Source organism: Lynx canadensis, chromosome E2, assembly GCF_007474595.2.
Source record: "Lynx canadensis isolate LIC74 chromosome E2, mLynCan4.pri.v2, whole genome shotgun sequence".
Lineage (NCBI taxonomy): Eukaryota > Metazoa > Chordata > Mammalia > Carnivora > Felidae > Lynx > Lynx canadensis.
This window is the reverse complement of record NC_044317.1, coordinates 56,278,963-56,293,796: the sequence shown is the minus strand read 5'-3', so window position 1 is coordinate 56,293,796 and position 14,834 is coordinate 56,278,963. Positions and strand designations below refer to the sequence as shown.

Below are 14,834 nucleotides of genomic sequence, written 5' to 3'. Positions count from 1 at the left end.
ACAGAATTCTCGACTAAGCTATGTGGTCAATGCCTTGTGTGCAAGTTTACGTGTCCATGGAAGAAGGAAGTCCTGGTGATTTCTCCTTAGCTGTCTTCCTGATATTCTGATTGATTTTAAGGTTCTATATTAGAAGTTGTCAGGACATTCCTCTGAGAGTAGTACCCCAGAATGATTTTACTTTTCTCTTTTTTGATCTCAGTCAGCTATATTTTCACATGGCACCGAGACATTCCTGCCACAGTCATGCATTGACGCTTCGTTCCAAAAAGGGTCATGAGTAGATATAAACACAGTTCCCTTGAGAATGTACACTTAACGACAGACTGGAACAACAAGGTTGAGGAGAATGAAGGGCAAAGGTATCTGGGGACTCCTTTTCCAGAGAACGGTGATGAATGTAATAAATACGGGGAAGTCTTTTATCAAAGCGCCAACCTTATCCACACAGGAGTATCTATCCCTAAGAGAGAGAGTCTTTATAAATATATTGAATGTGGGAAAATTCTTAACCAGTCTTCCAATGTTGGTGGTCATCAGAGGATTCATGAGGGAAGAAACCATTGCAGATGTAATCAACCTGGGAGCATGTTTAGTCATTCATCAAGATTCAGTACAGGTCAGACAACTGGTACAGGAGAGGAAAGTTATATAGGTAACGTATGTGGCAAAGCCTTTGACGACCAGCAACTGCATACTGGACAGAAACCTTACGAATGTGAAGAGTGTGGCAAGAGCTTTAAATTGTGCCCAACCCTTACTCAACATAAGTTAACTCATATTGGAGAGAAACCTTACCAATGTAAAGAATGTGGCAATGTCTTTAACCAGTTCTCAACCCTTACAGGGTATCAAAGAATTCATACTGGAGAGAAAACGTACCAAGATAAAGAAGATGGCAAGTCCTTTACCCGGCCCTCATCTCTTACAAGACATCAAAGAATTCATACTGGAGAGACACCTTCCAAAGGTAAACGATGTCGTAAGACCTTTAGGCATCATTCACAACTTTCTGAACATCACAGGATTCATACTGAGGAGAAACCTTATCAATGCAAAGAGTGTGGCAAGGCCTTTAACTGGCGCACAGCCCTTAGGAGACATCACAGAATCCATACTGGAGAGAAATCTTACCAATGTAACGAATGTGGCAAGGTCTTTGGGTACCTCTCAACCTTTACACAACATCGCAAAATTCATACTGGAGTGAACCCTTACAAATGTAACAAATGTGGCAAGGCCTTTTCCCACCAGGCACATCTTAATGTACATCACAGAATCCATATTGGAGAGAAACCTTACCAATGTAAACAATGTGGCAAGGCCTTTCTGTACTTGTCAAACTGTATAAAACATCGCAGAATTCATACCAGAGTGAAACCTTATAAATGTAAGGAATGTGGTAAAGCTTTTAACTGGCACTCAGCCCTCAAGACACATCACAGAATTCATAGTGGAGGGAAACCTTACCAATGTAAACAATGTGGCAAGGCCTTTACCCGGCCCTCAGCCCTTACAAAGCATTACAGAATTCATACTGGAGAGAAACCTTACCAATGTAAAGAATGTGATGAGGGCTTTTACTGGCACCCAGCCCTTAAGTTACATCAGAGAATCCATAGTGGAGAGAAACCTTACCAATGCAAAGAATGCGGCAAGGCCTTTTCCCAGGCCTCAGTCCTTAGAGAACATCACAGAATTCATACTGGACAGAAACCTTACCAATGTAAAGAATGTGGTAAAGCCTTTAACCAGCTCTCAGCCCTTAAGACGCATCGCAGAATTCATACTGGAGTGAAACCTTACAAATGTAAAGAATGTGGCAAGGCCTTTTCCCGCCAGGCATATCTTAATGTACATCACAACATCCATGTTAGAGAGAAACCTTACCAATGTAAAGAGTGTGGCAAGGCCTTTAAAGGGCACTCAGAACATACTCGCCATCAGAAAATTCACAGTGGAGAGAAACCTTACCAATGTAAAGAATGTGGCAAGGCCTTTAACAAGCAATCATCCCTGAGACAACATGAAGGAATTCATACTGGACAGAAACCTTACCAATGTAAAGAATGTGGCAAAGCTTTTAACTGGCAATCGGCCCTTAAGAGACATCACAGAATTCATAGTGGAGAGAAACCTTACCAGTGTAAAGAATGTGGCAAGGCCTTTTCCCGCCAGGAACATCTTGATATGCATCACAGAGTCCATACCGGACAGAAACCTTACCAATGTAAAGAATGTGGCAAGGCCTTTTCCCGCCAGGCACATCTTAGTGTACATCACAGAATTCATACTGGAGAGAAACATTACCAATGTAAAGAGTGTGGCAAGGCCTTTAAAGGGCACTCAGAACTTACTCGACATCACAAAATTCATAGTGGAGAGAAACCTTACCAATGTAAAGAATGTGGCAAAGCCTTTAACTGTCAATTGGCCCTTAAGAGACATCACAGAATTCATACTGGAGAGAAAGCTTACCAATGTAAAGAATGTGGCAAGGCCTTTAACAAGCAATCATCCCTTAGACAACATGAAGGAATTCATACTGGACAGAAACCTTACCAATGTAAAGAATGTGGCAAGGCTTTTGGGTTCGTCTCAAACTTTATACAACATCGCAGAATTCATACTGGAGTGAAACCTTACCAATGTAAAGAATGTGGCAAAGCTTTTAACTGGCAATCGGCCCTTAAGAGACATCACAGAATTCATAGTGGAGAGAAACCTTACCAGTGTAAAGAATGTGGCAAGCCCTTTTCCCGCCAGGCACATCTTAGTGTACATCACAGAATTCATACTGGAGAGAAACATTACCAATGTAAAGAGTGTGGCAAGGCCTTTAAAGGGCACTCAGAACTTACTCGACATCACAAAATTCATAGTGGAGAGAAAGCTTACCAATGTAAAGAATGTGGCAAGGCCTTTAACAAGCAATCATCCCTTAGACAACATGAAGGAATTCATACTGGACAGAAACCTTACCAATGTAAAGAATGTGGCAAAGCTTTTAACTGGCAATCGGCCCTTAAGAGACATCACAGAATTCATACTGGAGAGAAACATTACCAATGTAAAGAGTGTGGCAAGGCCTTTAAAAGGCACTCAGAATTTACTCGACATCACAAAATTCACAGTGGAGAGAAACCTTACCAATGTAAAGAGTGTGGCAAGGCCTTTAAAAGGCACTCAGAAGTTACTCGACATCACAAAATTCATAGTGGAGAGAAACCTTACCAATGTAAAGAATGTGGCAAGGCCTTTAACAAGCAATCATCCCTTAGACAACATGAGGGAATTCATACTGGACAGAAACCTTACCAATGTAAAGAATGTGGCAAAGCTTTTAAGTGGCAATCAGCCCTTAAGAGACATCACAGAATTCATAGTGGAGAGAAACCTTACCAGTGTAAAGAATGTGGCAAGGCCTTTTCCCGCCAGGAACATCTTGATATACATCACAGAGTCCATACTGGACAGAAACCTTACCAATGTAAAGAATGTGGCAAGGCCTTTTCCCACCAGTCACATCTTAATGTACATCACAGAAATCACAGTGGAGAGAAACCTTACCAATGTAAAGAGTGTGGCAAAGCTTTCAACTGGCAATCGGCCCTTAAGAGACATCACAGAATTCATAGTGGAGAGAAACCTTACCAGTGTAAAGAATGTGACAAGGCCTTTTCCCGCCAGGAACATCTTGATATGCATCACAGAGTCCATACCGGACAGAAACCTTACCAATGTAAAGAATGTGGCAAGGCCTTTTCCCGCCAGGCACATCTTAGTGTACATCACAGAATTCATACTGGAGAGAAACATTACCAATGTAAAGAGTGTGGCAAGGCCTCTAAATGGCACTCAGAACTTACTCGACATCACAAAATTCACTGGAGAGAAACCTTACCAATGTAAAGAGTGTGGCAAGGCCTTTAAAGGGCACTCAGAACCTACTCGACATCACAAAATTCATCGTGGAGAGAAACCTTACCAATGTAAATGTGGCAAAGCCTTTAACTGTCAATCGGCCCTTAAGAGACATCACAGAATTCACAGTGGAGAGAAACCTTACCAATGCAAAGAATGTGGCAAGGCCTTTACTCATCACTCAAGACTTACCAACCATCACAAAATTCATACTGGAGATTGACCTTACCAATATAATGAATGTGGCAAGGCCTTTTCCCCCCAGGCACATCTTAATGTACATCACAGAATTCATCTTGGAGAGAAACTTTACCAACGTAAAGAGCGTGGGAAAACTTTTGATTACTGTTCAACTTTGACTTATTAACACAGAATTCATACTAGAGCAAATCTTCTAAATGTTCAGACTATGACAGAATTTCTAAGGACTGCTCCACTGTTATTCCACATCAGATAATTCATAGTGAAGAGTAATGATACCCATTGGGAATGTGGCAAGATACTAAAGCAAAGCTTAAACCCGGATTCTTCATCAGAGAATATATACTGGAGATGATCTTACCAATACAAAGAATTTGGCAAGCCTTTTAATCAGTACTCAAGCCCCATCCAACATCAGAGAACTCATACTGCAGAGAAAACTTACAAAGAATGTGGTAAAAACGTTTCAGACTGCTCAAGCCTTACTCATTACCATAGTTCCTGTTGCACAGAGACGTTACCAATGTAATGAATGTGGCAAACCTCTAGCTGGACCTCACAACTGCCTCAGTATCATAGTTATGATACAAGAACAAAAGTATAACATGTAAAGGGAGTGGCCATGCCTTTAACTGGAATTCAGTCATGACTCAGTATCTCCAAATGCCTACTTGGGGATAATGTATGAATAAGGAAAGACCTTTTTAAGTATACACTTTGGAAAACAAAACCATACAGAGAGGAAAGTAACCTGAAAGATATAGTTAGTCATCTAATTATCTGAACATCAACTGTCAATAAATGTCACAATTCACAGTAGAAAGGAGTACATCGGTCACTGTATTCAGACATTATTCTCCATAAAAATACTTAACCATATGGGATAAAACAGAGTTGAACACTTAGATATCAAATGTGCAGGTATGCCTGAAAATAGACACGGGGCTGTTTTTTGCATAGGAATAAGTAATTTCAACGTGTTTTTGTTTTACCTTGGCCCTCTTTAAGATGTTGACTACAAGTATTAATGTATTTGTGCTCCCAAATCACTTCAGAAAATTCACTGATTCCCAGTGGGTGTTGAAAGTATGTGGCTGATTCTTCCTGCATCAAAGATATCAGATGCCCTTCCCTCTTAGGTGGGACTCCTGCATACCTGAATTTCCATGGAAGATGGAGGACAATATCATGTACAATCTATGAACAAACCTAACTGGAGATGTCACTTATGTTTCTAACACTGATGTAAGATATTACGAAATGGGTGTTCTGAACGTCATTCTTGAACATTTATTAAAACTGAAAACGTTTCTGAATGTTACAAATAAAATGTTTTGTTTATTGGTTTTGTGCAGTCCAGGCACATACTGAGACAAGTTCTTAACAGATGTAGTTAGAAGTAGAGAATACCAGTTGATGTGGTTGAAAGGAAGAAACCTTCACACATAACAGAAAGGGAGTAACTCTTCCCTAACATGGCATAGGATTGTACACTGACATCTTTTAAGAATTACCTCAGGTCTCAAAGAGTTTTAGTATGCAACATTAAGGTGTTAACAAAATAGATTTTTACAAGATGTCTCCTTAAAGCCTCCTGGTAACCACAAAGCAAAACGTGTAGTAGATACACAAAACCCAAATCGAAAGGAATCAAAGTACACCACTCTAGAAAATCAACAAATCACAAAGAAAAAGACCAAATGGATAAGAAAGGGGTAAGTAATTGTACAACAGCTAAAAACATGGAAAACAATGACAAGAATAACTCCATCCATACCTATGTCAATACTTACTTCAAATATAAAGGGACTAAATTCTCCAACCAAAAGATACATTGGCTGAAAGGAAAGAAGTACACAAACTAAGGATATGTGCTGCCTTCAAGAGACTCACTTCAGCTGTAGGAACACACTCAGGCTGAAAGCACAGGTGTGGAAAAAGATCTTCCATGCCAATGGAAAATGTCTTCAAGAATTCTTTCTTGGCCATCAGCTCTGGACCACCCCACTATCACCCCAAAACTTGCTCATTCACATGTATCAGGGAAAGCTCCATTTGTAAACGTGTGTTCTTCTGTGAAGCAGAAAGGAGGAGAATGTGCAAATTTACAGAAAGTCTGATCAGTGGAGAAGGCATGGATTGAAATCTGGACAATAACCATACCCATGGTTACTGTGTTTTGCTTGCTCACTTCCGAAATGCTTCCCAAAGGGATCGTGTGTGGAGTTTGCATTAATAATCATTGCTGCTACCCTCCCCCTCAGATTCCCTCAACTGGTGTGAGTGGAAACAAGTGTTGTTTTAGTGAAGTGCTCCAGGGATTTCTGTTATGGGATTTTTACATCAATACCCAGGATTCAGGGATTTGTTTTCTCACCGATTCAAAGAATAAAGAGGTGGACACAAAATGAGCAACAGGCAAAACTTTATTAGAGTATAAGAGAGGAAGAGTAGTAGGAAAGCTCTCTTTACAGAGAGGGGGCATTGGAATGTGAATACCAGTGACAATAGGCAAGGGCCTTTGTGGCATAAAGTTCTGGTCTCTTCCCCTTCCCTTCTGCCTTGTTCCTTCTCAGGTCCTATGCATACTGGATTAACAACTCCAGGTGCTGGGTTTTCCCTTCCTGATTGGCTCATTTCCGTTGCAGGAGGGGTGGTCTATGGCCATATTGCTCCTTGTGGGTTTTAAGCTTTATCATCTACTACTGGTTTTTAGTTAGGTCTTTAGTCAAATTCCTAAGGGGGAATAGGTGGTGTCTGTCACATTCTCAAGAGGAACCTTGCACCTGAGTGGGTTTGCGGTAGTCAGACATTCCCAGCATTGTTCCAAAATGTGTTTTCCCCACCCAGGGGCCTCAGGTCCTAATGGTTCCCTTTCTACCTACTGAACCCTATCTTTTCCTAACAAAATGCTAAGGGAAGCCAGAGTTAAGCAGAAAGGCTTCCCATTAATTTATCAGAGTTGAGTGCGGGCTTTGGCTCAAGGGTCTCCTGTACAGGAGTTGGGGAGGTTCAGGTCCATGTAACACACTGTTCCTATGCTCAAGTAGAATTTGTGGGCTTCTGTGGGAGGGGAGGCCCCCCCCCCAAAGCAGGGACAGGAAACTCAGAGGCTGGTCTTCAGGTGGGATACCATAGTTTCTGAATAGCTCCTGACACAAATGATGAGGAACTTGGGTCTTTTTTGCATTTCAAAGCCCTGCCTGCAGGTGACCAGGCTACTGGTGAAGAGGGTGAAGAGGTTGCAGTGGTGGCTTTAAAGGCATTTGCTCCCACTTCAGCTGGGATTTCTCCACAAAAATCTTCTGAGAAAAGTCTGGAAGAGGAGAGGAAAGGAGAAATGGCCAATTCTCAGGTAAGCCTTGAGTCCATTGCAAGAGGACCTGTCACCTTGTTCTCAGGATAATCCATGCATGTAGAAATTGCAGGGCACCTGGGTGGTTCATTCAGTTGAGCATATGACTCTTGATTTAGGCTCAGGTCTTGATCCCAGGGACCTGCTATCCAGCCCTGCATCAGGGTTCCTTCTGAGCTTGGAGCCTACATAAGATTTTCTCTCTCTATCTGAGTCCCTGTCCTCCATTTGCATGCATTCTCTCTCTCTCTCTCTCTCTCTCTCTCTGTCTCTCTCTCTCTAAATGAAACAATTTTAAATACCAATGGTTTTATTTGTTTAGTTCTTATGGTTCTGTTTTAGGTTTTCACCTAATTTTTTTTAAATTTTTTTCAACGTTTACTTTGTTGAGACAGAGACAGAGAGCATGAACGGGGTAGGGTCAGAGAAGGAGGGAGACACAGAATCCAGAACAGGCCCCAGGCTGTGAGCACAGAGCCTGATGTGGGGCTAGAACTCACAGACCGTGAGACCATGACCTGAGCCACAGTCGACGCTCAACCAACTGAGCCACCCAGGCGTCCCAGGTTTTCACCTAATTTTGAACATTTCAGAAATGATATTCCAGGTTATGTCTTCAGAACACTCCTCCCCTATATCCCAGAGACCTCTCTCCCTTTTCTCCAACCTGGCTTCTAGTAGGGCAACAGCAGTTGTCACTTTGAATTAAATTCCTACAAGTATTGAAAATATTCCCTTTGTGACAGATCCAGAGAGGAAGGTGTTGAGTGAGGCCAAGTGTCCTGTTGCTGATGGGGTCTGGTCCTGGGATAGCAATCAAGGAAAACCATTCCCATGTAGGTCTTATCCGAATGCTTTCTCTGCCCCAGGTAGAGGAGGATTATGAAAATGCATAAATACACAAGATGGATATGAGGCACAGAATAATTTAGAATGTTCATGTTCTTGAGGATGTGAAAAAGCTACTTTAAGATATCCTAGATATTCCAGGACATGACAAGTATATGCGGTAAAGTCTCTATACATCCACTGTGTCCTTAACTTGTTTATATTGTGATTTACTGTTTGGGGTCACAAGAGCACACAGGCGATCCCGTGTCTTGAGGTGTGCCTTAGGCACTGATATCCATTTGTTTCCTTACAGCTGATGTTACCTTCTATCACTTGGGTTTGTGCTCTCTGCCAGATTCCTCCCCTGTAATGTTCATGTTTTTCTTATCAGTTGTAATGATTTCAGCCAGATTCCCTGAGCAATTTCCAGACACCATCACATTTAAACTGGAAATAACTTTCTCCTAGTTTCTCTTTTCTTGTATTTTTTTTTACCTTGTAGCTTTTTTTCTTTTTTAAGTTTTTAAGTTTATTTTGAGAGAGAGAGAGAGAGAGTGAGTGAGTAAAAGCAGGGTAGTGGCCAAGATAGAGCCACGTCCAAAGTAGGCGACACAGGGTCAGCACTGAGTGGGACATGGGGCTCGAACTCACAAATCAAGAGGTCTTGACCTCAGCCTAATTCAAAAGTTAGAAGCTTGATTGAGCCATCCAGGCACCCCTGCCTTGTAGTTTCTGAGGAGGAGGACAAATGCAAAAGGAATGTGGATAAAATTAAAATTTCTCACAACTTACAACCCCCGGAGAAATATTTGAGACTGGCCAAGGAAGATATTCGTCAAGGAATTCACAACTGCTTTAATGTTGATGCTTTCCTAGAGGCAAACAGCAAGCTTAGCTTTACCCTAGACAGAATTCCAGGTCCTGGAGGTCTTCTTTAACATATGAAAGCCCTGTAGAAACTTATATTTCTTCCCCCCCCCAACTTAAAGTATATAATCAACAGCTCCTCTCAATCACCCTGCAGCTCATTCTTCCCACAGATCCTATCCCTGTGCTTTTACACAAACAGCCTCGTTAACCAAAAAGGCTCAAGACTATTTCCTTGAACATTGTCTCCTGGCCCACATCACATGAGTCACCACCGGACAATGATACCCTCAGTGTTGTGTAGTAGATGTAATGACCTCTACATCGAGTTCTCAATGAGTCAGACCTTCATCCTGTAGCTTTTTGTTTTGCTCAATAGTCATGACACACACATACTCTATTTACTTCTGTGTATTTCGAAAAAGAAAGAAGAATCACATAGTACCAAGAATTACCATGTTTGAGTGTCTTAAAATCCTGAAATAAAACAGCACAAATGATGAATGAAATAAAGCTTTCAATGAGGGGCACGTGCATGGCTCAGTTCATTAAGTGTCAGACTTCCACTCAGTTCATGATCGCACCAATCCTCAGCTGGAGCCCAGCATCAGGTGAACAGGAGCCATGCCTCTCCCTTTCTCTCTCCCTCTCTCTCTGTCCCTTCTGGTATTCTCTCTCTCCCTGTCTCTGCCCTCTCTCCCTTCCACCCTTTCTCTCTCTGTCTCTCTGTCTCTCTTTCTCAATGGTAATAATTAATTAAAAAATAAAATGTAAAAAAGCTTTCAAATAAAAACTATATTAGCAGATCATGGAGTACTACGGTCAAGACAACTCTTGAGATACTCTGTGGTGCCAGATAGTTTATTGAAGTAGCACAGGGCAGGACCCGTGGGCAGAAAGAACTGTACTTTGGCTGCATGAAGCTTCTATGTTCAAGGGGAGGGTAGGTGCACAGAGTGTTCAATCACAAATGTTTCTTTAAATTTCTACATGTAAAACTGCTTCTGCAAGATTTCTCTGGTGCTTACCATTCAGTTCAATATGAAGCAGTGGTGACATGTACCCATGGTCATGAGACCCTGTAAAAATGTACTAACCAGGGATACCTAGGTGGCTCAGTCACAGCCTGGAGCCACAGCTTGGGGTTCTCTCCCTGTCTCTGCTTCTCCACCTTTCACACCGTGCTTACCCACGCTCTCTTTCACAATATAAGTAAACTTAAAAATGTAGGAACCAGCCTTTATTTGATGAATGTCCAAATAATACAACTGTATGTTAGCTTTCTGTGCTAAAGGTGAAAATTTTTCTGATTGTATCCCTCATCATACTAGAGTCAGAAATAACTGTTTTATTTGTATCTTAATGTGTGTTTGTGTTGATAGTGTGAGTAAAAGACCTAAGCATCATTATCTACAATTAGTTTTATGAGTTTCATGTCACTGAAAATGTTTTGTTTGTTTTTGAGGAAGAGAGAGGCAAGGGTAGAGAGAGAGAATCCCTAGCCAGCTCCAGACTGTCAGCACAGAGCCTGAGGTGGGGTTTGTACTGGTGAACTGTGAAATCATGACCTGAGCCAAATTCAAGAGGTGGACACTTAACCACCTGAGCCACCCAGGTGTCCTTCATTGAAAATGTTTCCTAGACACCAGTATACTTTTCTACATTTAATATCTATACAACTTCTTTGAATATTTATGGATGTGAGCATGGAATGTATAAAGGTGATCAATTTTGTGTGCATACCTTCTTTCCATCGTTCTTCAGGTTGACACTTGCTATGATCATTTGGTTAGGGGCCCCTCCGTATATTTTGGGTGTCATTTTAGGTCAACTCCAGGTCAGATGACCTGGGTTAAAACCTGATCCCTACCACGTACTGGATGCTTGAAAAAATATTCACCTGGAAATAGAAGAATAATGTGTCTGTTGTCTTAGACTATGATTTATTTTCCAATAAGTTATGAAAAACTCTGAATGCTCTCTACTAACCAGGAAATGCTTGGAAAGGTTTATTGCCATTCTTGCTATTCTAGTAGAACCTGTAATTGCTATGAATCCCATTCAGTTCCAAGTTCCCCAAAAGTTCTTGTCTTTGAGTTCTTCTTCGTTATTGAAATATGTATCTCTTGGCCCATAGACTAATGCCTTGTTAGAAATGCAGACATCTACCCCATCCTAGAACTCCTGAGCAGTATCTGCATTTTAACAAGATCCCCAAGGTCCTGTTCTGAAATTCTAATTCATATTAGAATATGCTAAATACATTTGTCACTCCCCAGAACTTTCCATTGAAGAAATAGATAGCACATGTACTGTATGATGTAAATACAATATTCAAAATGTATATGCCTGTGTTGATGCCTTCATTTTACAAATTCTCTTGAATAAACACAGTATTTATAAAGGTTCCTACCTCCAAGGTAAAGAATATACTAGAGCATAATACTGGGTGACAAATAATCTTACCTCATCAAGCAGGAACCTCACCTAAGCCAGAACCAGTTCTCCTGATCTAACTGAACAGAAGTTCAGTCGTTGGTGAATCACAAAAAACTATACCAGGTGAGGATGTGAGCAAAGCAAAAATGATTTACAAGAAACAAGGAAATCACAGGGAGGAACTTCCAAATCAGATACTCACGGAGGAAGGGGGAATGGTGTCCTTTCATTTAGGGTTAGCATGGATATTCAGAAAGGGGAGGCCATCATCTTATGTCAAGTGGAGTATAAGGTTGCACATAAGCCTTAAGAGAACAGTTGTGTACATACTCTGCATATTTCATAGGAAATGAGGTTTGTGCTCCTCCTTGGGTGAGATTTTAGGATTACAATGAGGTAAAAGGGAGCTCCTGGGTGGCTGAGTCCATTGAGCGTCCTACTCTTAATTTAGGCTCAGGTCAGGATGAAAGTCCTGAGATCAGGCTCCACTCTGAGCATGGACCCTGGTTGGGATTCTGTCTCTCTCTCTCTGCCCCACCCCCACTTGGGCATGCTCTATCTCACTCAAAGACATAAGATGTAAAATATAATGTATGTATGAGATGAAGGTAACTGTACTCACTCCGTAGTTTAGTCTATTATGCATTTGCTTAGGTGTGAGTCAGGGGTTAATCTCCAACTGATCTCATCCAAGCTCTTCCTCAGGGCAGTCATTACCTTTTGTTGGATGGTTTCTGTTTCCACTACAGGAGACTATACCCATGGGAAGTTTTTTGTGAAGTAAAAGATAAGATAGAAAAAGAGGTTAAGTACAATGTGGAACTAAGATCGGTGGGTACAAGCACAAGCATTAAAGTCAGGTCTTGGAGTCCGGCTGGTGACATTAACTGCCTCTTTCATTTGACCTAGCATTAGGAACTCTGCCTGTGGCCACTTGATAACTGTGTTTTTTATTGCAGGGATTGCTGACATTCAGGGATGTGGCCATAGAATTTTCTCGGAAAGAGTTGGGGTGCCTGAACCACAGTCAGTGGGAACTGTACAGGGATGTGATGTTAGAGAACTACGGACACCTCCTTTACTTGGGTGAGGATAACTCCTTCCACATTGCCCAAACCACACTCAGGGATTTGTTCCTTCCCTTGAAGACTGTCTCTTGGAATCTTCCTCTTTGCATGACTGGGATTCAGATCCCTGCAGTCAGGGAAAGAAGTAGGGGTTTGTGGATGTACAGAAAAATCTCCATGGTGTTTCCTTTTCAGCTTTACCTTCCCTTCCTTAGGGTAACATCATCATTTCTGTACATTAATGACAATTCTAAAGGCTGAGTGGCATAAAATGGTATCTCTTTTGTCTTAAATACCGATTTCTACTCATTATTGTCATGGTAGTACTCGGAAGTGGAGGTCAAGATCTGAACATGGAAACTTCATCCTGCGTGTTCTAAAGAGGATGTTGGCCCACAGCATTTGGGAAATCATTTTCAACGTTTATTTATTTTTGGGACAGAGAGAGACAGAGCATGAACGGGGGGGTGGGTGGCAGAGAGAGAGGGAGACACAGAATCGGAAACAGGCTCCAGGCTCTGAGCCATCAGCCCAGAGCCCGACGCGGGGCTCGAACTCCCGGACCGCGAGATCGTGACCTGGCTGAAGTCGGACGCTTAACCGACTGCGCCACCCAGGCGCCCCGGGAAATCATTTTCAAGCTTCTACTCTGTCCTCTCTGCTCTACTAAGCACAATAGTGGATCAGAACTTAGAATCCCCAACCACACTCACATTCTTTTTTTTCTAATAAACAGGTCTTGTTGTGTCAAAGCCAGACCTGGTCATCTTTTTGGAACACAAGAGGGATGTCTGGGCTGTGAAGAGAAAGGAGACAGTAGCTACACACCCAGGTAGGTGGAACTGAAGCGGATGACAGAGGTGAGGTCCAGTTGTGAAGGAGGAACTGGATCTCAGAATGTGGTTGAGCAGCTCTCCTTGAATGGAAATTAGGTTGAAAAGGCCAGTTTCAGGGCTCTTCCTCTCACATGGGACATCTGCTTTCCAACATACCATGCTTTCCATTGTCTAAGGATTCTCCTTCAGTTCCACTGAGGGTTCTTCACATCCACAGTTAGATCCTCCATAATCTAACTGGTTCTCCATTTGCTTTGAGGTCTTGCGGAAATCTCTGTATTTCTGAGGAACTGTACGCTAATGCATTTCTGACTTCGTTTTGCTTCTTGTGTGAAGTGTGTCAGGATAGTGGTGGGCACCTTGAGGTGAGGTGCAGAAATCCCAGGAACGCTAGAGGGAGACATCACAAGTTTTCGGGTTGATCCTCTCCAGGATTAAGGTGGCTTTCATTTTAATCATACAAAATACAGACCCAGTAATCACATCAGGTGATAAAGCAACTCCCTAATATGAGGAAATCTCATTCTTTGTTTCACTTCAAAAGTTCATTTCTTGGGTTGCGTGGTTGGCTCAGTTGGTTAAGTGTCTGGGTTGAGCTCAAGCCATGATCTGACAGTTTGAATTTGAGCCCTGCATCAGCCTCTCTGCTGTCAGTGAAGAACCCATTTGGGATCCTTTGCCTCTCTGTCTGTCTGGCACATGTTCTCTGTTTCTCAAAAATTAATATTAAAAAAAAAAGAAAGTTCAGGATGCCTGGGTGACTCAGTTGGTTAAGAGTCCAACTCTTGGTTTGACTCAGGGCATGATCTCAGGGTTTCTGAGTTCAAGCCCCACATAGGGTTCTGGGCTGACAGCCCAGATGGTGCTTGGTTTCTCCCTCCCTCCCACAGCCCCTCCTTCCCTCCCCCTCTCCCTGCTCTCTCTCTCTGCCCTTTCCACATTGCTCTTTATCTCTCTGTCTAAATAAACTTTCATTTTCTTTGTATTAAGTAAAATAAGAAATTTCCACTCAATGTTTTGCATTCCTCAATGGTGAAATAATGAAAAGCACCTATTATTTTCATATAATTCTATATAAATTAATGCCATAGGGGAGCTAGGATATTTAGAAGTGAAAACTCACAGCCTATAATAAAGTCTCAATTGTTACTTTATTTCTTAATTGAATCCTTTTATGAACATATCTTGTATAATATGAAGTCCCTGTGACTTTGTCATATGTTTTCACTCTGAGTCGTTATATAGGAGATTCCTTTATGATGTGTTATATCAAAAGTCCTGATATACCATGGGCATTTGCTTTATAAGAAGTGA

The 14,834-nt window shown here is 41.8% G+C and overlaps 2 protein-coding genes across 2 annotated transcripts; both read left to right on the top strand.

Moving 5' to 3' along the window:
* The first annotated feature begins 588 nt into the window (after positions 1-588).
* LOC116737780 (zinc finger protein 208-like) lies at positions 589-4,147 on the top strand. The gene is made up of 2 exons (XM_032591299.1): positions 589-3,817; positions 3,900-4,147. The coding sequence occupies exons 1-2, from the start codon at positions 589-591 to the stop codon at positions 4,145-4,147; spliced, it is 3,477 nt and encodes a 1,158-aa protein (XP_032447190.1).
* Positions 4,148-5,825: 1,678 nt separating this feature from the next.
* LOC116737779 (putative protein ZNF720) lies at positions 5,826-13,530 on the top strand. The gene is made up of 4 exons (XM_032591298.1): positions 5,826-5,840; positions 7,343-7,480; positions 12,577-12,703; positions 13,421-13,530. The coding sequence occupies exons 1-4, from the start codon at positions 5,826-5,828 to the stop codon at positions 13,528-13,530; spliced, it is 390 nt and encodes a 129-aa protein (XP_032447189.1).
* The last annotated feature ends 1,304 nt before the right edge of the window (positions 13,531-14,834 follow it).

Excerpts from the sequence above, each read along its gene's own strand:
- LOC116737780 (XM_032591299.1), top strand. The coding sequence starts at position 589 with ATGTTTAGTCATTCATCAAGATTCAGTACAGGTCAGACAACTGGTACA. Across the intron at positions 3,818-3,899 it reads AATTCATACTGGAGAGAAAC|CTTACCAATGTAAAGAGTGT; the intron begins ATTACCAATGTA and ends CTGGAGAGAAAC.
- LOC116737779 (XM_032591298.1), top strand. Across the intron at positions 7,481-12,576 it reads GAGAAATGGCCAATTCTCAG|GGATTGCTGACATTCAGGGA; the intron begins GTAAGCCTTGAG and ends TTTTTATTGCAG. Across the intron at positions 12,704-13,420 it reads CGGACACCTCCTTTACTTGG|GTCTTGTTGTGTCAAAGCCA; the intron begins GTGAGGATAACT and ends TCTAATAAACAG.